This window comes from Penicillium daleae (assembly GCF_028827525.1).
Source record: "Penicillium daleae strain IBT 16125 chromosome Unknown utg000002l_segment0_segment0, whole genome shotgun sequence".
Taxonomy (NCBI): domain Eukaryota; kingdom Fungi; phylum Ascomycota; class Eurotiomycetes; order Eurotiales; family Aspergillaceae; genus Penicillium; species Penicillium daleae.
Window position 1 is genome coordinate 7,195,992 of NW_026623150.1, and position 20,282 is coordinate 7,216,273.

The 20,282-nt window shown below is 46.5% G+C and overlaps 10 protein-coding genes across 10 annotated transcripts; 6 read left to right on the forward strand and 4 right to left on the reverse strand.

Moving 5' to 3' along the window:
• Window positions 1-708: 708 nt before the first annotated feature.
• Window positions 709-1,722, forward strand: N7458_003460 (sugar phosphate isomerase/epimerase family protein; the record flags this gene model as incomplete). Its single annotated transcript, XM_056906843.1, has 1 exon — window positions 709-1,722. The coding sequence occupies one exon, from the start codon at window positions 709-711 to the stop codon at window positions 1,720-1,722; it is 1,014 nt and encodes a 337-aa protein (XP_056770950.1).
• Window positions 1,723-2,361: 639 nt separating this feature from the next.
• Window positions 2,362-3,450, forward strand: N7458_003461 (Gfo/Idh/MocA family protein; the record flags this gene model as incomplete). Its single annotated transcript, XM_056906844.1, has 1 exon — window positions 2,362-3,450. The coding sequence occupies one exon, from the start codon at window positions 2,362-2,364 to the stop codon at window positions 3,448-3,450; it is 1,089 nt and encodes a 362-aa protein (XP_056770951.1).
• A 481-nt stretch (window positions 3,451-3,931) lies between these two features.
• N7458_003462 (uncharacterized protein) lies at window positions 3,932-4,722 on the reverse strand (the record flags this gene model as incomplete). The annotated part of the gene is made up of 2 exons (XM_056906845.1): window positions 3,932-4,526; window positions 4,595-4,722. The coding sequence occupies 2 exons, from the start codon at window positions 4,720-4,722 to the stop codon at window positions 3,932-3,934; spliced, it is 723 nt and encodes a 240-aa protein (XP_056770952.1).
• Window positions 4,723-5,280: 558 nt separating this feature from the next.
• On the forward strand, window positions 5,281-5,681 carry N7458_003463 (stress responsive A/B barrel domain protein; the record flags this gene model as incomplete). The annotated part of the gene is made up of 2 exons (XM_056906846.1): window positions 5,281-5,388; window positions 5,451-5,681. 2 exons carry the CDS (start codon window positions 5,281-5,283, stop codon window positions 5,679-5,681), a joined length of 339 nt encoding a protein of 112 aa, XP_056770953.1.
• A 792-nt stretch (window positions 5,682-6,473) lies between these two features.
• Window positions 6,474-6,932, forward strand: N7458_003464 (type II 3-dehydroquinate dehydratase; the record flags this gene model as incomplete). The annotated part of the gene is made up of 1 exon (XM_056906847.1): window positions 6,474-6,932. The coding sequence occupies one exon, from the start codon at window positions 6,474-6,476 to the stop codon at window positions 6,930-6,932; it is 459 nt and encodes a 152-aa protein (XP_056770954.1).
• A 429-nt stretch (window positions 6,933-7,361) lies between these two features.
• N7458_003465 (NAD(P)-binding Rossmann-fold containing protein) lies at window positions 7,362-7,741 on the reverse strand (the record flags this gene model as incomplete). The annotated part of the gene is made up of 2 exons (XM_056906848.1): window positions 7,362-7,571; window positions 7,634-7,741. 2 exons carry the CDS (start codon window positions 7,739-7,741, stop codon window positions 7,362-7,364), a joined length of 318 nt encoding a protein of 105 aa, XP_056770955.1.
• A 38-nt stretch (window positions 7,742-7,779) lies between these two features.
• On the reverse strand, window positions 7,780-9,848 carry N7458_003466 (uncharacterized protein; the record flags this gene model as incomplete). The annotated part of the gene is made up of 2 exons (XM_056906849.1): window positions 7,780-8,693; window positions 8,717-9,848. 2 exons carry the CDS (start codon window positions 9,846-9,848, stop codon window positions 7,780-7,782), a joined length of 2,046 nt encoding a protein of 681 aa, XP_056770956.1.
• Window positions 9,849-10,403: 555 nt separating this feature from the next.
• On the forward strand, window positions 10,404-12,689 carry N7458_003467 (uncharacterized protein; the record flags this gene model as incomplete). Its single annotated transcript, XM_056906850.1, has 1 exon — window positions 10,404-12,689. The coding sequence occupies one exon, from the start codon at window positions 10,404-10,406 to the stop codon at window positions 12,687-12,689; it is 2,286 nt and encodes a 761-aa protein (XP_056770957.1).
• A 2,161-nt stretch (window positions 12,690-14,850) lies between these two features.
• N7458_003468 (uncharacterized protein) lies at window positions 14,851-15,837 on the forward strand (the record flags this gene model as incomplete). Its single annotated transcript, XM_056906851.1, has 4 exons — window positions 14,851-14,963; window positions 15,032-15,333; window positions 15,399-15,764; window positions 15,818-15,837. 4 exons carry the CDS (start codon window positions 14,851-14,853, stop codon window positions 15,835-15,837), a joined length of 801 nt encoding a protein of 266 aa, XP_056770958.1.
• A 1,524-nt stretch (window positions 15,838-17,361) lies between these two features.
• On the reverse strand, window positions 17,362-19,026 carry N7458_003469 (uncharacterized protein; the record flags this gene model as incomplete). Its single annotated transcript, XM_056906852.1, has 3 exons — window positions 17,362-18,375; window positions 18,434-18,820; window positions 18,871-19,026. 3 exons carry the CDS (start codon window positions 19,024-19,026, stop codon window positions 17,362-17,364), a joined length of 1,557 nt encoding a protein of 518 aa, XP_056770959.1.
• Between the last annotated feature and the right edge of the window lie 1,256 nt (window positions 19,027-20,282).

Genomic DNA, 20,282 nt, shown 5'->3' on the forward strand with positions numbered 1-20,282 from the left:
AGGTAGACCTAAATTCAACTTCAGGAAGTTCCGATCTCACGACTGTTCACCGTAACCGAAGAGGAAAACTCGTATGGTGGGAATGTTGACTTTTTGGACCACTAGGAATAAGTATCAGCCGTACAATACACCAGGAGGCGGCTATTCTCCCCCAGTCGACGTGATTAAATAGTCAGACTGCCAAGAATTACCCTCGTTGAATGCACATTTTCTTTTTGAGATTTTCTGGCGCGTAACACAGCTGACTATCTTGAATGATAGAGTAATGGAGCTGACTCTAGAAGTTCTCTAATTTTTTTTTCCCTTAAAATCCTTCTGCTCTCAAGTATTACCTGAAAGGCGCTAAATTAGCGATTTTTCTTGCTGTGCCTGTATTGTTGGGAATATATGCGGTTCTCATTGTGCAGATAATATGACATCTTCACTTTTCTGTTCTCAGATTCATGTCTAGTCCTTCTGTGGCTATTTGGGATTGGTTACGAGCCCATCTGGTCAAGAGAATCCACACGGGTAAGTTCTGCGTCAGGTGTATTCTTCTAGATCTTACCCGAGTGGCAAATCACGTGTCCATGTACTGGTGTGTGCTTTCTCGAAGTTTATACAAAAATGAGTTTGTCATATCTGCTCAAATGATCTGACACATACTCTAGCTTCTCCATTCGTTATTCAAAATTCGTTCAATATTGGTCCTATTCCACCCATATTAACATGACCTACAAACTCGCGATCGCATCTCACTCGCTTGGACGAGCCAGCGTCCACGATCTTGCCAACAAACTTGACCAGGCCGTTCAATATGGATACGAAGGTGTTGAGATATTCTTTGAAGACCTTGAAATGATCGCAAAATCTTACCCTGGAGGTTTTACTCCCGATAATCAGTTGCGGGCCGCGTCATACATCAAAGAATTGTGCGAAAAGAGGAGCTTAACTGTTATCGCTTTGCAACCTTTCTTGTTCTACGAAGGTCTCATGGATGAGGAGCAGCATCGGCTCAAGATTGAAAAGCTACACATCTGGTTCCAACTTGTCAAGATTTTAGGCACAGACATCATCCAGATCCCGTCTAACTTCTCATTTGACGAGCCTTTCTCTGGTGATAAAGCAAAAATTGTCCAAGATTTGATGGAAGTCGCAGACCTTGGCCTAAAGGAAACTCCAGTCGTCAGATTCGCCTATGAAGGAATGGCTTGGTCGCCCTACGTATCCTCCTGGGAGGATGTTTGGGAGATAGTTGAGCTTGTGAATAGGCCTAACTTTGGCTGCGTGTTGGATACGTTCCACATTGCTGCTAAAGTGTGGGCAGATCCAAGTTCACCGAAAGGGAAGAGAGTCAACGCAGAGGAAGAATTGGCCGCGTCTTTGGCCCAGATGGAGAAGAAGATCGATGTATCCAAAGTCTACTACATACAGGTCGCAGACGCGGAGTTCATGGACCCCCCGATCGGTGATTCCCATCCTTGGGTTGTGGCGCCCAACCACCCTCCACGCATGACATGGTCGAGAAACGGTCGACTCTTTGCGTTTGAAGAAGGAGGCTACCTCCCTGTACTTGAAATTTCCAAGTCATTGGTACATGGTCTCGGTTACAAGGGCTGGATTAGCTTGGAGTTGTTCTCAAGGTCAATAGCTGAAGTTGGGAGGGAAGTGCCAGAGAAGCATGCAAAGAGAGGAAGAGATTCTTGGAACAAGCTAGCAAAGTCATTGGAGCTGAATCAATAAGCCTTGTATCAAAAGTTTGTGGTATTAGATCCATAGTTTCCACTACATTGGAAAAATACATAATCATTTCTACCCTATTAACAAATTCACCTGTTGTGAAGAAAACCACAAGCTCAAAACTTCTCCAGGCATGATATATTATCATTTATCTGTCATCAATTAATCCCGGACGGTGATGCTCTCACAATCAGAGATAAGCACGGTAAATCGCCCAAGATGGATTTGCTGAAGTCATTCTGCAAGTTAGGTAACTCCTTTTGGCCATCGCTAAGAACCAATTTACTCGGGTCGTTACGAAATCGACTCACTGAAGAGGGTGGTATTTTATGACTTCCTTTGTTTGATTAGTCTCTTTCGTTCAATACCAGCAGGAAATCTCGGGAAAGATCTTACTTCGTACATGAGCGGGGAAACTACAGCTGAGAAATGCTCTTCCAGATGATAGAGGGATTAGCGCTAAGCTAGAATGGAATTCATTGAGGCTAAGGCCAAAAAGTAGGTGGGTAGAGTGATATAAATATCACTCAAAATTGGGACGAATGCGTCCCACCTGCCCAACGAATATTATGCTGCAGAAAAATTCCTCGCCCAACCGACACATATTCGAGGTTTTCTTATATATTGTTGACGATATCCATCATGAACTTCACCAACAGCAACCCGCAAATCAAAATAGCGGTGATCGGGGTTGGCCTTATTGGCCCGAGGCATTGTGCCACCGTCGCAAAATCACCAGATGCTCAGCTTATTGCCGTTGTTGATCCGATGCCACAGGGTGTAAAGCTCGCAGCGAAGTTTGGGATTACTCCTTATTCATCTATCAAGGACCTCCTCTCCTCTCCACACAAACCTGACGGTGCTATCGTCTGTACACCAAATAATACACATGCTGCTCTTGCAATTGAACTCACACTTGGAGGTGTGCACGTTCTGCTTGAGAAACCAGTTGCGGCAGATCTTGAAGGTGGCCAGAGACTATTACAGCATAGCAGACAAACTAAATTTCAGATACTGGTCGGCCATCACCGTCGCTTTAACCCCTACATTGTTGTTGTCAAAGAAGCTCTCGAATCAAGGGCACTTGGTCAGATCATTGCAATCAATGGTCTATGGACGCTTTTCAAGCCTCCAGAGTACTTCGAAGCTCCTACAGAATGGAGAAAGTCAAAATCAGGGGGTGTTGTTCTCATGAACCTTATACATGAGGTTGATCTCCTTCAGTATATGTTCGGCCAGATTACCCGTATTCATGCTGAAAAAGCTCTGTCTACTCGCAATCACGAGGCTGAAGAGGGTGCTGCATTGACTCTGCGGTTTGAATCTGGGGTTGTCGGGAGCTTTCTCATTGCTGATAATCTTCCGTCTCCGCACAATTTTGAATCTGGAACCGGGGAGAATCCCCTTATTCCCCAAACAGGTGAAAATTTCTATACTATTTTTGGTACTGACTCATCTTTGAGTGTGCCTAGCATGATCCGATGGTCCTATGATGGGGTGGAAAAATCCTGGCATGTGCCATTAATCCCAAACAATTTGGATGTACCTGACGGTGTGCCATTTGAGCTCCAATTTTCACATTTTGTACAAGTTTGCCGAGGAAATGAGAATCCCAAATGTACTGTTGGCGATGGTTTATCAGCCCTGATTGTATGTGAAGCAGCCAAGAGAGCGATATTCTCCGGAGAGACAGTCAATATTGCAGAATTTGCTCAAGCAGTTTATTCATAGTGCGAGTTGATCGTTTTGATATTGCAAGCAGTCAATTCTCTTAATTTCATGATATTGCTCAGCGAGTAGAAGCTCTGCTATGCTTCCCACTCGGCATCTCTAATTAATGTAAATTTGCAAAAACCTTCGGTTAAAGACATATGAGTATCATATCGGATGACATTCAAGACATGGGACTCATTCGTATTTTAATCTGTGTAAACGGATTTGCGACACTTCCCTATCTGGACCTTCAACTTAGTTTTCAAAAAATACCGTACCAGGCTGTCAAACCAGACTACTCTTTGTGCTTACCTCGCAAACCCAACAGACGGACAACGCCACGGCTTTGGAAGATACTCTTAATACATGCCTTCAGCTTTTGCTCGATAAAATAGCAACATCGCAGCATCGCAAGACACCAACTTCTCAATACAACATTCTCAGGACCACCGCTTTATATTTTCAAGAGTAGACTATACCTCATAGAATCTAATACAGCCTAAATCTCGATATTTTCACCATTCAGCCAGTCTCTGCATTGAATGTAGAGGAGGTCATGCTTTTTGCCACATGGATTAGAACCCTCACGCCGGTGACCAGGCATATCCAGCATAATCTTCACATTCATCGTCTCCTCCTGACAGTAGGCTAAATATCTGTACCCGATCGGAAATTTGTTCAATTTTTCGTCGTCAATATGCGGAATTTTCCGCGGATCGACAGGGATAAGTTTATCCTTTTCGTACCAGTGGCGGACAAATCTGGCAAGCCAATTCCCAGGTTCACCAGACTGGGGGGATGGTTCTTTCTGAAAGAAGAAGCAGAAGCGACAGTCACTCTCTGCATCAACATCACAACCGTCGATAGTGAATCTCTGTGTGATGGTTGCCTTCATCTTGGTGACTGCACGGGTACCTTCCGGGTTAATATCTGTAGTGGAACCGTGGATTCGGTGCATGATGAAGGCCCCCTTATCCATGCCCGCTTTGGAGACTTCGACAAAGTCTTTGTGGTGTGTCCGACCCGTCCAAGTTGTGTAGATATAAGCATCTGGGTGGAAGATAGAGAGGAGATTCTCCCATTCGCATGCATCTCTATGAACAGAAGTTATAGCGTTAGCGAGTCCAGCTGTGTGAATAGTAGCTGAGTGATCCGCTGTTACCGGTAGCATGGCCATCCTTCCGCAAGTTCTCGAAGTTTGTAACGCTCCAAAGCAAGGTTATCGGGCCCATTGTTGCGAATTGCTTTCTCAGGAAGCCAATTGGCGGGGAGGCTGTGTAAGTCCGGCATATTGAAAGGATCCTGCTAAGAAAGTATTACATGGATAAGTAGCATGGACGCGGTGTTGCCTTTATCTACAGGACTAATGAAAGGCGAGTATGACCAAAGGGCCTGCGACGGATTAAACATAGCCCGTTCGGGTGTTGATGTATTGGCATCTGACGGCAAAGATATCACCCGTTCCCAGACACCCATTTTGGAGATTGAGACAGACAAACGCAGTGGCAATCGGACTTGATCCTGGGCACTGGAAAACTTTCACCCAATTCAAGCTACGTGTTATTTGGTCCACATTTTTGATGAGACAATGCCCTGGACAAGAACTCAGCCAGTCTCGGACTAGTCATACCCGTGTTACCATCATCTAGCCCTTACAGGACCTGGCTTGGATCCGGCCGCTGGATCAAAGTACAACAGACGAGCAAGCGCGCGTAGGCGTCCCTGTTCGTATTTACCGCATGCCTCTTATACCCCTTCCTCGTGACGCCTCCGCCTTGATACCAGCATCATTTCTTAACGACGGCCCAACTTCTATGCAAATTACTCTCTTCCAAATTCAATTCCAAAATGACCACACACATAATCAGCAGGGTGACGGTGTTTAAGATCCCAAAGCTGGAAGACCAGGAGGTTGTGCTGAGGGAGTTTACGAACCTCCAGCATGGTGCATTAAAAGTACGTATTGTTTCCCATTATCCAAAAGAATTACCAAAGTCGATAGGCTAACAAATTCACAGGATGGAGTCCCTTATATTCTCAGCGTCAAGGCAGGACATTGTTTCGAGGACACAAGAAGCCAAGGTTGCTCAATCGCTCTGCAAACAACATTTTCTGGCCTCGAAGACATGCAATTCTTCGATCACGAGTGTCGATATCATGAGGAGATGAAGAAAATTGTGGGACCGAGGATCACTTCACCACCACTTGTAGTCTATTTCAAAGACATCGTGGCATCCACTACAGCATAAAATAGAGGGTTAGGATGTATCAATGTTTACGGGTCATATCAATCCACGCCAAATTCATTGACTTATTCGCTTGTTACATCTCATCTGTAATGCAGTTTATTTCACCAGAATGAATGACCTTTGCAATAAGAAATACTCCATTGAATGATACCTTACCATCATGCTATTCCGACTTCCAGCTAGACATAGAGGGAAAGCAAAAATCACTGTGGGGTTTCGGGGGCTATTGACTGGTATGATCAGAAGAATGAAAGCCGATGGGCCGCTTAGACACGGGTGGTACAACGTTTTGGCTTGGAATAGCGTGCGTGATTCCGGTACTCATACAATCCACAACACCTAAGTGTGGTTTTCTTATAACAAGTGAAATAGCAAAGCCAAAATGACTGATTTTTGCTGTAGGGGGTATCTTCGAGCCAAACTTCCATTCCATTAAAAAGATAAACTATCTCAACGAGGGTCAGTAATTACACATCCCGGAATGTGAAGCATTAGAATATTGACTCATTGATAATCCTTAGACCGAGGATAAATTCTAAGTGGCAAACCTGGAACGGAAGCACAATGCTGGGTTGAACTCTTTACCGGGAGAATATCAATGCACGTGGAAGGTGAATTAATAAGGATTGAATATGGTCAATTGTTAAGCCACTTTATATACCCCCCCCCAATGTTCGTGCACGACCAGGCTTGATTCTACACCACTTATCAAAAGGCCCGAAATTTGAACATTCCGCCTCTGAGGAGACGCAACGCATACATTTTCCTGTCAACCACCATTGTGTTTCAATCATGGCAAAAAGCATTCTAGTCATCAATGGGCCAAATCTCAACCTACTGGGGACTCGGGAGCCAGCGATATATGGCTACGACACGTTAGATGACCTTGAGAACAAGGTCAAGACAGTTGCGGGATCGCTCGAAGTAGCTGTCCAGTTCTTCCAATCCAACCATGAAGGCGCGATTATCGACCGAATCCACGTCGCTCAGAAAGAGAAGATCGAAGCCATCATAATCAATCCGGCTGCGCTTACCCATACTTCAGTTGGCCTACGTGATGCTTTAAATGGCGTGTCGATACCGTTTATTGAAGTGCACATAGCCAATGTTCACTCCCGGGAGGAATTTCGTCACCATAGCTATCTTAGCGACAAGGCAGTTAGTGTGATATGCGGAATGGGAATCTTTGGATATGAGGCGGCGCTGATGTATGCAGCTCAGCATATTGGAGCCTGTCGACCTGAGCAGTGAATTTTTACCGCTAAGGATAGGATGATTCAGCGTCCACCCAAACTCCCAAGTGTTCTGTCTACCAACTCGGGTCAATTCGGAATTCCCGCACCATAACACGCTAATACTATCCTCTCAGGCTAGGACCTCTCTCAACAGGGGTCATCTTGATAGTTCTTCAATCAATCAATCAATCAATGACCGATGTCGATTGGCTCCCTTAGCACTAGTCCCTACAGATATCCGACGAGTCGACAGAACCAATGCGAAGTGAAACGAATACACTGAACTAGTTGTTACATAGGCTCCTGACACAAAAATTGCATTGCACTATAACAATTCTCTACTACATACTTTGTTAAGAGTAACTTGTATTATTTGACATCAACAAGATGGCACTAAGAGGTATATTAAGGGCGAAGATAATACATGCAATGATGGTCAGCATTCTTAATCCGCCTTCATATTCCGATAACTCCATTCCACCTCACTTCTCATTTGTCGACGAGGTGCTTTCCGGCCAGTCAGAGATTCGAATTGCGCAATTCCCTGTTCAGGCAGGAGTTCAAGGCCATCAACGATGACCCATCCATGTCCTGTCCTTTCCCGTAAGTTTCGGACTTCCTGAAGAAGTGGCGTATTCAAGGGCTTGTATGCCATCTAAAAGGTGAAGTTAGCATAGTTGTTTTGGTAGCGCCCCAGAATAGACACGATTCACTCACCTCTATAACCAATCCCCCGGAAGGACTGGAGAGCCAATGCAAAGGAATCCCGACATCTTGAAAGCCATATGCAGGGATACATGAAACGACAATGGTGGCAGGACACATATTTGAAGGCCAAGGATCCTCTATCGAGGGAAGCACATTCACGCCTTGAGAGGCTCTCTCCCTTCTGTAAGCAACCAAGAGTTAAAGTGGCTTGCGACTTTCTCAGCATTCCTGGGTGTTCTGTTGAAAATAAAGACTTTGAAGCAACCCAATTGCAAGAGGGCATATATGGCCGCGCGTGCCATACCACCAGCGCCGATTACCAATCCTGTTGTTTTGGAAGGCTGTATGACATTCCTCGGAGCCAGGTTGCGTGTTATACAAGCCGTCAGCCCAACCCAATCTGTGTTATCCCCATACAAGCCAGCGACATGGCCGGCCCGCCCACGATCAGCTATGTGGCTGCCCGGAAGGAAATTCTCACCATCCCTGGACGACCGCAGAGGCATCAGTGTGTTTATTGCCCCAATATTCTGGGCATGAGTGCTTATCCCAGCAACAATCTCCAGGAGGGTCACTTTGAAAGGCCAGCTGATGATAGCGCCTCCAAACTGCGGATCTTGTGAGACCTTCCGGATATCCGATAATGAAGATGTGACATATTTTTCAGCGGTATGCCTTAAGCCACATGCTCGGTAGGCAGCAGTGTACATTGCTGGGGCAAGACTGTGGGAGACACCGGCACCAAACACATAGAAACGGAGGGGATCAAAAACCCCCCTATCAAATAATTCTTTCATAATATCTCTCGCGGTGGGAAAATGGATTGGATTGGCGTCTTTAATTGAATGGAGAGAGTGAACCGGTGTTAAGGTATGATTTGAGAACAACGATTCCCTTCCCAGATCTCCAATGTTGTAGGCAATTAACACAACCCGAGGGGTAACCAACGATTGAAGACGTCTTTTGAATTCTCGCAAGTCGTCATTGTCATTGACGGACAAAGCAGGCTGGGTAAGTTGTACAACATCACAACCAAGCTCCACCGCCTTTTGTATTTGGCAAGGCGATCCTGTCCAAGCCAGGCTCGTTTACTTGGCTCCGGCTCGAACGAATGGCCAATAATCTTCGTTCGACCTTTCGTGCAAATAATCGATCGTAGCTTGTCGTGGTCGTCATCAATCTCAACAACCAGGAATTCAACCCCCAAGCGAAGCCCTTGACGCATCAGGTAGTAACGGATTGAGTCACGGTCTGTCTTTGACAGGTCATCCAGCACATTGGAAAGTACACTCTGATCCACTTGATATATGATTGGAACGCCTACATGTCTTCTGATAGAAGCTATGTGACAGCGTATGTGAGACAGGGCATTCTGCGAAAAGTCATCAACTTTGAAGATTACAGCATCTTCGCATGACTCGAGCTGCCCTGCATCAAATCCATTACACATTATGTCAGAGAGACAAAGAGTGACCGCAAATGTGTAATGCCGGTCTTCGATTGGCACGGACGACAGTGCAAATGGGGTTGCAACGTTGATGATAGGAAGCGGCAGCCCTAGTATATGACGAATAAAGTAGCAAAAGTCTTCTTTGGCTGCCTTCAACTTGAAAGAATAGTTGGGCGAGCGCCTGTCCAAGTTCCCTGCACCACCATACGTCTCACAGTTGTCATCGTAGAGATTATAGTATTCGAAGTTTGAACAAACCTCATGGGTCGGATCGCCGCGTTCCATGAGCTTGGCTTCCGCATCCCCAAGGCACAAGAGAGCCCTGATATGGTCCATATTTCTGACAATATGAATTACAGGGTTCGTCTTGCAAAGCACCTTCAAAAATGTTTGCACTTCGCCTGCTAGGCTCCCCAGCCCGCACTCTATTACACACCTCTTTCGGTTCCTGTCCAGCATAGCCTTGATCACTTCAATGTTCTTCCTGTGGAATGCCAATCTTCCCGACTGATGCAAATACTGGGCCCTGGTTGCACCTGTCATCTCTTCAAAATACTGGTCCTCTGTGATAAAGCGCCACTGCAGTTCTGCTGACGCAATGAACCCCAATGAGCGCTTGCCACTTCCTCGTAAGCCTATGAGAATGATGGACGCATCTTTTGAGAAAGATCGGCTAGCAGATACATCACATAAAAACCAAGGCGATTGAAGTTTCCCGTGGGCGGCTAGACACGAGTTCACAATGCTCACAGTGTCAAGTTCATTCTCAGACATTGCTTTTTTGAGCCCCTGTGGAGGTAGCTGAGAAATTTTATCAATGACAGGACCAGAGAAGGACAGCGCCATTCCTAATGTAGGAGGGGTAAAACTCGAGATCAGGTCTGCTGGCGATTTCCAGAGCAATTCCCTTGAAGTCTAACTCTGTCTGGTTGGAAGAAAGCGGCCGAGATACTGACCTCCAGGGCCAGGAGTAGTGGAGTGCACAAATTTTGAAGGGAGGTGAAGAAAGACTGTGTATATGTTGCTAGGAAAGCCACTGGAGGTGGGCAAACGCTGTCGGAGATCCGATCCGATGACGTAGGGAGTGGCAACCTCGGGAAAGGTCACAGCCGAACGCGCAGGCCGATGAGTTTGATCGACGGCACACCACCACGGCACGACAACCATTCCGCCGATACGATGATGTGAATGCTCTGTGGCATTTTATACGTTAAGACCTGTCTGAGAAACTCCTAGTCGATGCAATGTCAACGGTGAGAAGGCAATTTGCTCGATCCACCATTGACTCCCTTCCCTTGCTGCAAGCAAGACCTTTCTCGCTGAGCCAGAATGCAGTCCAGTGATCGAAAACGAAAGCGGCAGACCAGTTTAAACCCCCCCAAGAGAGTCACCCGGGCCTGTCAACGATGCCGTGCTCGTAAGTACAAGTGCGATGGTGCTCAACCGTGTTCTACATGCTCTGCCGCTAGTCACGCCTGCCAATATGATCGCTCCTTCAGGAAAAGAGGATTGGTGGAGGGATATGTTCGGGGGCTTGAAAGACTGCTCGGTCTAGCTATATCAACCCAGCCCGATTTTGAAGAGCTGGTTGTTTCGATCTTGAGAAACCGAAGTGATAGCAACGTTCGAATTAAATCTCCAACACACGGTTGGATTGTTGGCCGCAACAAGGGGATCTTACTTGCGTCATGGAAAGAGAGCGAGATATTAGGGAAAATTGAAACTCTGCTCCCTGCTCTTGAAGCTTTAGACGCGGCTCCGGAGAGAATATCGAAGCCCAACGAAGAGGATGGACTGGCCACAGCAGATGCGGAGCGGTGTCCTCTCGAGGACACTGGCCCAACACAGGGTACAGTCGATTTGAGTGTTGAAGAGACGTTTGATGCCACCCAAATGCTTTTTCCGACTACGTTTGACACGGACAACGTAACGCAAGCTGTTCCCAACAGTCCCGTAATGGGTACGGAGACACATCGCACCGAATTAGCCCCCGAGCATTTCTCAGAGTGTCCGCCTGCCCTTGCAGCACCTGTCAACAAAGACCCTTCGTCTTCTCACCCGATAATACTCCCCGAACTTCCAAAACGAGCTGCGAAGCTTCTTCAAGACTATTTTACCTCCACGCACTGCTGGCTTCCTATCATTGGAAAACATGATACCTTCAAGCTTTCCTATCAATATAAAGGAAAATCTAGTATAGTTGCAACAAAGTCCTCTTGTCCCGGTGAATTTGCGGCTCTCTGGGCCATTCTTGCATATCAAGCTTCTTACGAAGAAGAATATTTACATCGGCCTTCTGACGGAGTCATTCGACAAAGAGAGTCTACCAAAGCCTTATATGTAACCGCAAGGGGTCTCATACCTTCGGAGGACATGGAGTTTGAGCTTGGTCATGTTCAAGCGCTTTTACTCCTGACACTATACAATGCTCGACTTGGTGAATGGAGCGCTGCCTGGTTGCTCTGCGGGCAAGCTATCCGGGTTGCATGTGATTTGAATTTGGTCAAGTCTTGCTCCTCAGCAAAGCATGCAGGGCAATCTCAACAGAACGGCAGCTGCAATCGAATAAAAGCTGTGGTATTCGGATGTTTTATTTTGGAAACAATACTAGCTGCACGCCTGGGAAGGGAACCGCATTTTCGATGCAAAGCCCTCCAACCTGTTGGTCTTCTTGCAGAAGATGGGCCCGAAGAATGGGAGGTGTGGCAGTATTCCACTGCATCACAGGATGAAAACATGCCTCTGAGTCCCTCGTTTTTATTAAGCACGTTCAATCGCCTGGTTGAAGTCACGCAAGTTTTGAATGACGTTTTGTGTGATCAGTCCCGTCTGCACGAACGGCAATCAGGTATCGATGGCTACCATTCTCGGCTGTCAAATATCAAAGAAAAATGCCGACAGACATATTTGCCGAATTGGATGCAACATGCCATGCCCCATCAAAGCATTCTACTGCTAATGTGGATGGTTACTGCAAGAAAAATAGGAGACCAAACATCCCAGTGCCAGCCTCAGTCAACGTTCGACGCTAGAATACCTGGCATGAAGGACCTCACCGTACAGCTTCAGAGTTGTGATAAAGCGTTCCAAGGTCGCGGGTTGCCTCCAGTCATTGAGTGTTTCGCATATGCAGTCTTGTGCGAGCTGAATTTACGACATGAAACCTCCGAATCAGGTTTGTCGCCGGAATGTCAGCTATTGAAAGCGACTCTATTTGATATTACGTGCGTTGGAACTGGGCAAGCTTTCCGGACACTACAAGAAGGACTACGTAACTATAGCGAGTCACACTATCGTGGTGTTTCTGACGACATGGCGTATGCTGCACGTGCGCTACTCGACTTTCCTACTACTGCATCAAGGCGTGCAAGCTCACCGACTGCTTCGCAATACCAACCTAACAATACCGACCCTCTTGTGCCAACCTCATCACCACGGCCATCTCCGTGCCTTGGTGAAAGTGACACCCGACATGCTCCCCATTGCCAAGAATCTCCCGTAAGAACTACTACACTGCCTTTGTCTGATTATGCCTGGGATACCTCTATTCCTGGAAGTAATAACATTGACGAGGTATTTCTTGGGCTTGCCCATCTGGACATAACTGAATGGTAAGCACTTCCTGCATGACTACTACCTTTGTACACCGACGATCTAACTTGGTGGGAAGGTCTGTCGGCTGGACCGTTGGCCTTGAGGACCTTGGGTTTACAGATGATACCAACTTTCGTGCCTTCTGTAACGATCAACATCGAACAGGGCTTCCGTAGGTCGTTAATTCGCATCAAGCCCAGATATTTCCTTTCTTCACTTGCAATTTCTCGCTTTTTTTATATGTATTGTCACCGGCCCTAGGTTCATGGTAGGTTCCTAGGTTACTTGGCAGCTTATCGTGTCGGAAATCAAACATGTGAGATTGGACTACGGCGGCCGATAAATGCCATTCTCCAAAACCAATAAAACCAGCAGAATTCTTCTCTGACTAAGCTAAATTTCTAAAATTTACTAAGCCATCCAGGTCACCTCACCCCCAATAAATCTTTTTGGAAGCAAGAACCGTAGGATATCATATCTCTCAACAAAACGTCTTTAATTCGTCTTAAGAATTATCAGTTATTCTTCTGTTAATGTTAAAAACTCCTTATGGAAGATATAGTTAGTTAGTTAATATAGGGGCTTATTAACTAGGTGAGACAAAAGAGTAGAAAGGGGGAATGCATTGAAATAAAAAGGAGAGAGTCGGGGGACAAGAGAGTTATTTAATATCCGTGCCTTACTGCCCACCCATACCGCTCCGCTTATGGGTGCGCCACGCATTCTTCGTAACCACGCATCTTCGTAATTCGGTACCTTTTGTATATCCTCACCATACAAAAGGTACTTACTTCATAAGTCTCGCTTTTTCTTGAATATCTTAGTGGACTATCACGGATTAACAGATTTGATATAGTAGTAATATAATGTAAAGCTAGACGATATTTAATATCGCACTAATTAATAGATTAGGCATAGAATAAGAGGAATAAATTGCTCTTAAAATTCCCTCATAGTAAATTTTTCTTAGAGGGAAGATAAACAGGTAATTAAATAATCTTTCTAGACCTAATTCCGTTCTTAAGCAGAAGGAATGGCTAGAAGAAGTAGTGATTTAAATTGATAGAAGAAATTTAAGAAACCAATCAGACTTCCCGTATAGTTATATCCGAAAATCGATTTTATTTGATGACGTACCTTTTACATGGTGAGGGTATACAAAAGGTACCGAATTACGAAGAATGCGTGGCGCACCCATAAGCGGAGCGGTATGGGCGGGCAGTAAGGCACGGATATGGACAGACTGTACGATTCGGAAAATGGTTCCTACGGTTACCCGCCGATTCGGTAGACATAAAAAGAGTTTCCTACCCACATGTCACATGAGATATTATATAGGAGAACAGGCTAGGCTTCTTATGAGGGCGGTGACAAGGGCGGAAGGAGTTTGGAGAATGGCGTACACCAGCCGCCGTACCGGAGGGAGTTGGCAGTACTCATGCATTCGATCTGTTCGGTAATTAAACCTAATTGCTGGCCGATCGAGCCACCCTGCCGTTCGGGCCACCCCAAAACACCATACTAAATGCATTATTTCACAACTTCATATTCTAACACTCGAGGTTAATTAAATGGTCTTGGGGTATCTTGATGTTAGATACATCATAATAGGTTATTTCCATAAGCTCGAGAAATGTTTTAGGGCGGGATAAAATAGAGATAAATATCTATATTGCTCCGTCGGAGCGTATTTTTGGTGATATAAGTAAATAATTGTTTTCAGAATATTTTAGCTATACAAATCTATTGACAGTACGAGGGAGTTATCATAGATTTAACATGGAGTAAAGATACTTCCTTGTCATTGATATATCGACAGCTGAAAAATCGCATTTAGTATGGTGTTTTGGGGTGGCCTAGACGGCTGGGTGGCTCGATCGGCCAGGAAATACGTTAGTAGGGTGCCAATTTAGACCTTCGAAATATTCCATAGGTGCATGAGTATCGCCGCCTTTCCGTTGTTCCGATATATCCTGATAGAAATTCGGCGTAATACATCTCTGACCACTTTAGTCACATCGACGACTCATGGGAAGACCTTACCCGACCAATGATCTCGGGTAGTCCAGTTGCTCTGGCGGCGGCTAAATTCCTTCCCTACGCTATGCGGGTTCTAGCCCCGGCCGCTGCCTTTCAATATTATCGATGACCTTGGTATAAATAGTAACAGTAGATATCACCAATGTTTTCTTCAGGCCACTTTTTACAGAGTCTCTGGCGCAAAATCGTGAAGATGGTAAAATTGATGGACAAACTCCTTGATAAGAATATTTTGGTTGTAGGGGGCAGCTCTGGGTGAGTGATCCAAGCAGAAATTATTCAACTCATCACAGATCTATTAGTGGCATATTGACATAATACAGCATTGGTTATGGCGCGGCACAAATTCTCCTTGATCAGGGCGCGATTGTCACTATAGTGTCCTCATCGGAAGGAAAGGTCCAGTCAGCTATCAAGCGACTAAGTGGTAAAGCCAAAGGGGCCATTGGAGATGTTCGGGACGAAGCTGCTTTCACGAGGCTACTGAAGTCCTTAGGGCCGTTCGACCATGTGATTTTTTCTGGAGTCGATAAAATTATCAGAGGAAATATCGCCGATGCTGACCTAGAAAACGCTAAATACTTATTTGGGGTAAAGTTCTGGGGTGCCGTGGTGGTCGGCAAAGGTAAAGAACCATCTCGTCCTTTGACTCAACCACTCGACTAAAATACCATTCTATTTCTTCAAAAGCGGCTGCGAAGTATGATATAATTAAACCCGGTGGCTCTCTCACCCTCACTTCTGGCGCGGCAGCCTTAAGACCGGGGAAAGGCGCCGCGATCGGCGGGGCACTGAATGGTGGAGTGGTTTCGTTGACCCAGGGGTTGGCGAGTGATCTTGCTCATAAGGGAATACGAGTCAATACTGTTGTGCCTGGGCTAGTCAAGACTGAGCTGTGGGATAAGCAAGGCCAGACGAAAGAACAACAAAAGCAGACATTTGACTCTGTGTCGAGTGGGCTCCCTGTCGGATTCGTGGCTAGCCCTGACGATATTGCCGAGGCCTATCTCTATGCAGTCAGGGCTGATTATGCATGCGGAAGTCTCATTGTCATCGGTGCGTACTAATCCTTTCATTGATAGCAGTCAACTTTGCTGATCATGTTGTAGATGGTGGAAGCGTTATGTGAATGCAATCGAGGGCGGTTTGTTTCTACCCTGTATCAATTCAGAATAGTATTAGCGGTCTCGCCGCCGGTCTCCATTCGAATATATTTCAAAATCCCGGCTGAACACAGCTTCGATGCTAGAATTATTTTGTTGTCATGGACTGAAAAATAGTGGTTATGTATCCAAGGGTTCTTGATGGTTTTACGTGACGACCTGCAGGTGGCTGGGAATCTGTCATGATAGGACGGAAAGTCAATCTCGTCCATGAACCATGTGTCGGGCCTAGAATGACTTTGAAGATCATCAATTTTGCAGGGCGTCAGGCCTCCAAAGCCGGCATTAGATCTTGGCGTCATAGCTAGTGTGTTGTGCTACTATTGAATGGGTTGGCAAGAGGCATAGATTTATTCAGAAGATATTGCACTCTACATCTATCCATTCTTCTGGGTCATCTATTGACAAACCCATTACTTCTCGAAGAAACCGGTAAAGACAACCGTAAAGCTCCAGCAACTCTTTGTTTGCGGCACATAATGGCCACCATGGTACTGATAGAGCCAAGGGTTCTTGTATTGCCGTGCAAGCTTTGTCGCCTGGGCCGGAGAAATCGTTGCATCTGAAAGGCCTATAGTGTGGAAAGTCGGGGTTGCGATCTTCGGCGAGTAAATTCACTAGTTTCGAAAAATCACTTTACTGAGGATGGATCGGCCATACATCTGCCATAAATGACATCATATCACGCCAACGAAAGTGGAGTACCACAGGTTGCGATATCTAGATTATCAAAGTGTTTTCCCATTTCGTCAAACGCCCGGTCACCGTTTACCTATATCCAATCAATATCATCTGAGCGCAACCAGATGCGACGTACAGGACGTAGATGCCTGAGGTGAGTGAATGCAACATGTCAATGTCCACGTGATGTTGGTGGTGTCTACACACTAAGAGCACTACTTTGGCCCAAGGCGACATTGAAGTCAGCCTCGCCGTTGATTTGGCCAATCCTAGGTTGGAATTCGATGGTATGCAGGTGCGAAGAGACCGTGGTTTCAGGCAGATCGAGGTGAACCAATAACGCTGTATCTGAGTTCAGCTGAGAGGGTCTGTGTGGTAATCGCGACGGAGTGTGAGAATCACCCGCTCTCACCCAGCTTCTCGCCCTGTCTATTGCGCACTCACCCTTCTCACCCAGGTCGCGCGACGCTAAAGCGGCGCTCACCCACTTCTCACCCAGGCGGCACCCACCCTACTATCTGCCGCACATAAGCCACACGCCGGCCAGTTAGTAGTATGGTGGGTGACCACATGCGAATCCTGGCTGTTGTATGTTTTGGTCTCTTTTTTTTGGCATGATTGCCAGCCAATTTTTCGAGTGTTTCGAGGAATAGTGGCTCAGAGCACTAACCGAGACTTACAAAGCGTGTGTGATTTTGTCTGTAGTATTTCTGTAGCGGACCTTTCACAGAGTCTAGAATTCGAAGTTTTGTCCTTTCGTTGTATCCTCTTCCTAGGCGCGAAAGTTGTCTGCTTGAGCTTCGTAAGATCTATCCGATGTTATGTCTCTTTGCAAACATACTCACGATGAGAGTAATTCCTGAGACCCCAACACCAATCGCCCATATTGCTCGCAGGCTTTGGACATATGCCGATCTGATTTGAAACCGAGTAGCTTTGTCCGTCTGGTCCAGGAAATTCAGCACATCAAATGCATCTCGGCTATATCGATCTGCGACGGAGGCCAGACGCGAGTTCTGCAGCAAGATTGTTCGAGCACGATTTTCGAAAGTGGCACCGCCGACTGCAACACCGAGCGCCTGCCCAAAGCTCCGGGAGAACGTTGACAGGGTGATGGCAATGGAAACATGTTCTGGAAGGACCGAGGCTTGCACGGCGACAGCTATTGCCGGTATTCCCGTTCCGAACCCGAGACCAGACACCATGCACAGGAATATCCAAGCAGGTGTACTTGTTTCGACCTGAAGGAGACAGAGTAGCCCCAGCCCAAGCGTACAAAGGGCCCAACTTGTCAACACGGTCCAATAGCAATTGCCAGTAACGGCTATAAGAGAACCGGTAAGAATAGCTATCGGAGCAATGGTTAATGTGGCGGGGAAAAGGGCCACACCAGCAATGATTGAGTTGTATCCTTTTACAGCCTCAAAGTAAAGCGGGAGGTAGTACAGTTCACACCAAAGCAAAAATCCCATAGCACAATAGCCAATCAATGAAATTGCTGTGGATTTGTTGCGGAAGATCACTGGTGGAATTAGGGGGAAGGTTGAATACAGACATTCATATGCGCCAAAGGCGACGAGCCCCATAATCCCGAGGATTAATGCCGCCAACGTGTGCCAAGAGTTCCACGGAAACATGATGCCACCCCATGAGAGAGGGATCAGGAAAGAACTAGCGCTGATGACGAAAATGAATATGCCAATGAAGTCGATTTTGTGGAATTGAGTCCTGAACGCACCAAGCGTAGAACTTCGGGGCATGAAGCAAACAATCAGAAACCTTCCTATCCCTATAAAGGGAAAGTTTATGTAGAACATCCAGCGCTGTAAGCGACATTAGGCTACTGGCATTATCTTTGCAGGCATGAGGCTTTCGACTTACCCAAGTCGATCTTTCCGCGAAACAACCACCTATGACTGGCCCAATGACTGAACCAAGTGCCCAGGTAGAGCTCAGTAAGCCAAAGTATACTGCTCGACGTTTTAACGGAACGTAGTCGGCAATCACGATGCCGGTAAGAGTGATAAGTCCACCGCCGCCAATGCCTTGAAGAGACCTGCCAAGCAGCAGTCGGAACACGTTATGAGCTGAACCGGCCAGAATAGCGCCAATAAAGAAGAAGAAAATCGCAATCATGATGAAGATCTTGCGACAAAATAAAATTGACAGGGAGCCAAAGATGGGCTGGCAGATTGCGCAGCATAGGAGGTACGATGTCCCCGCCCAGAAGGCTTCAATGGCAGATGCATGTAGCTCCATGGCGAGAGCCTGGACCTCACGTTAATTATTATCCAAGCATTTCAAACACTTTTACTTACTGGCAGTGCCACTGAAATAGATGAGCCATCCAAAGCTGCCATGAAGCTGAGGACCATGAGCGCAGTAAATGTCAAGCGCTGACCCGTAGTGAGGTAGAAGGCATTCATGGTCTCCTCGTTGCCATCGAGCTCGAGCAACTCGGGTTTTCTTCTCATGATGTCTAGCTGGACTGGTCACGTTGCAGAATGTCAGAAATGGGCTTCCTCATCCCCTCACAGGCTGTTCCCGTAGTTGATTATATAAACTATGGCAGTCCTTGGTGGGTTGACACTCTACCATGATTCAAGACGCAAATAACTTCATTCCACATATTTGTTTCTTTATTCACAAGATAGACTTTCTGTGGACTACGCCAGTGGAGCCCACTAAGAGGCCAATCAACGGGTATACGCCTATCCTTCCATGTACAGCATCACTATACGTAGGCCTATCTTGTTCAACACGCATGCCTCACAACCCTCTTAAGTGGGAGCTCTAGGGAAAATTCTTTTGAAGCATATTGATTGGCTCTTCGAGCTATAATAACCAGATTTTCTCGGTCGGCAAGGGGTTTCTTGGATTGAATGAAGGTAACTGTGGAATTTCAATATAGAAGTATCCGTGCCCTTTGGTAACACCCACCGCTTCCGCTTTTGGGTGCACCACGGTTTACCGGAAGTCACCAAACACCGTCTCTTTTTCAACACCTACCTACAATCAGCTATTTCAACCACCCAACATGACTAAATCTGCTAATTTTGACGAATCTCGCATGGCCGAAGCCTGCAGATTGGCTTCGGGCCAAAAGAGACCGAATATCACGAAGATTGCGCGTGAATTCAACGTGTCTCGCACTACACTGGCCGATCGCGTCAAAAAGGCCAAAACGCCTGCTACACCCACTACACCACTGAAAAATGCCCTTTCGCTATACCAGGAGAAGGCCTTGACCAATTGGATAGTCTAAATGTATAAGTGGAATCTACCACCTACTGCCGGGGTTATCCAGGCGTGGGCAAATCGCGCGCTTGAGCGAGCGGGCCGGGATAGGCAGGTTAGCAAGATGTGGGCGTACCGCTTTGAAGCGCGTCTCCTAAAGCACCTGAATCTAGCCCCAGTGAAGCAGAAGACCAAGGAGAAGAATCGAATCCAAGCTGAAGATGCAGGGCTTCTTGCGCACTGGTACGACCAGCTTGCAGCTCTTCTCTATGGTGTCCCCGCACGGCTAGTATACAACTTCGATGAATGCGGCTTCCAACCCGGTCAAGGGCAATCTCGAAAGGTTATTGGCTCTAAATCATCTTACCCTGACCTAGCCGAAGGAGAGAGGGGCGAGACTATTACTGCAGTTGAATGTATTAGTGCAGATGGCTGGCTGATGGACCCGCTCTTTATCTTCAAAGGTAGTGGGAAGAATCTTATAGAGGCCTGG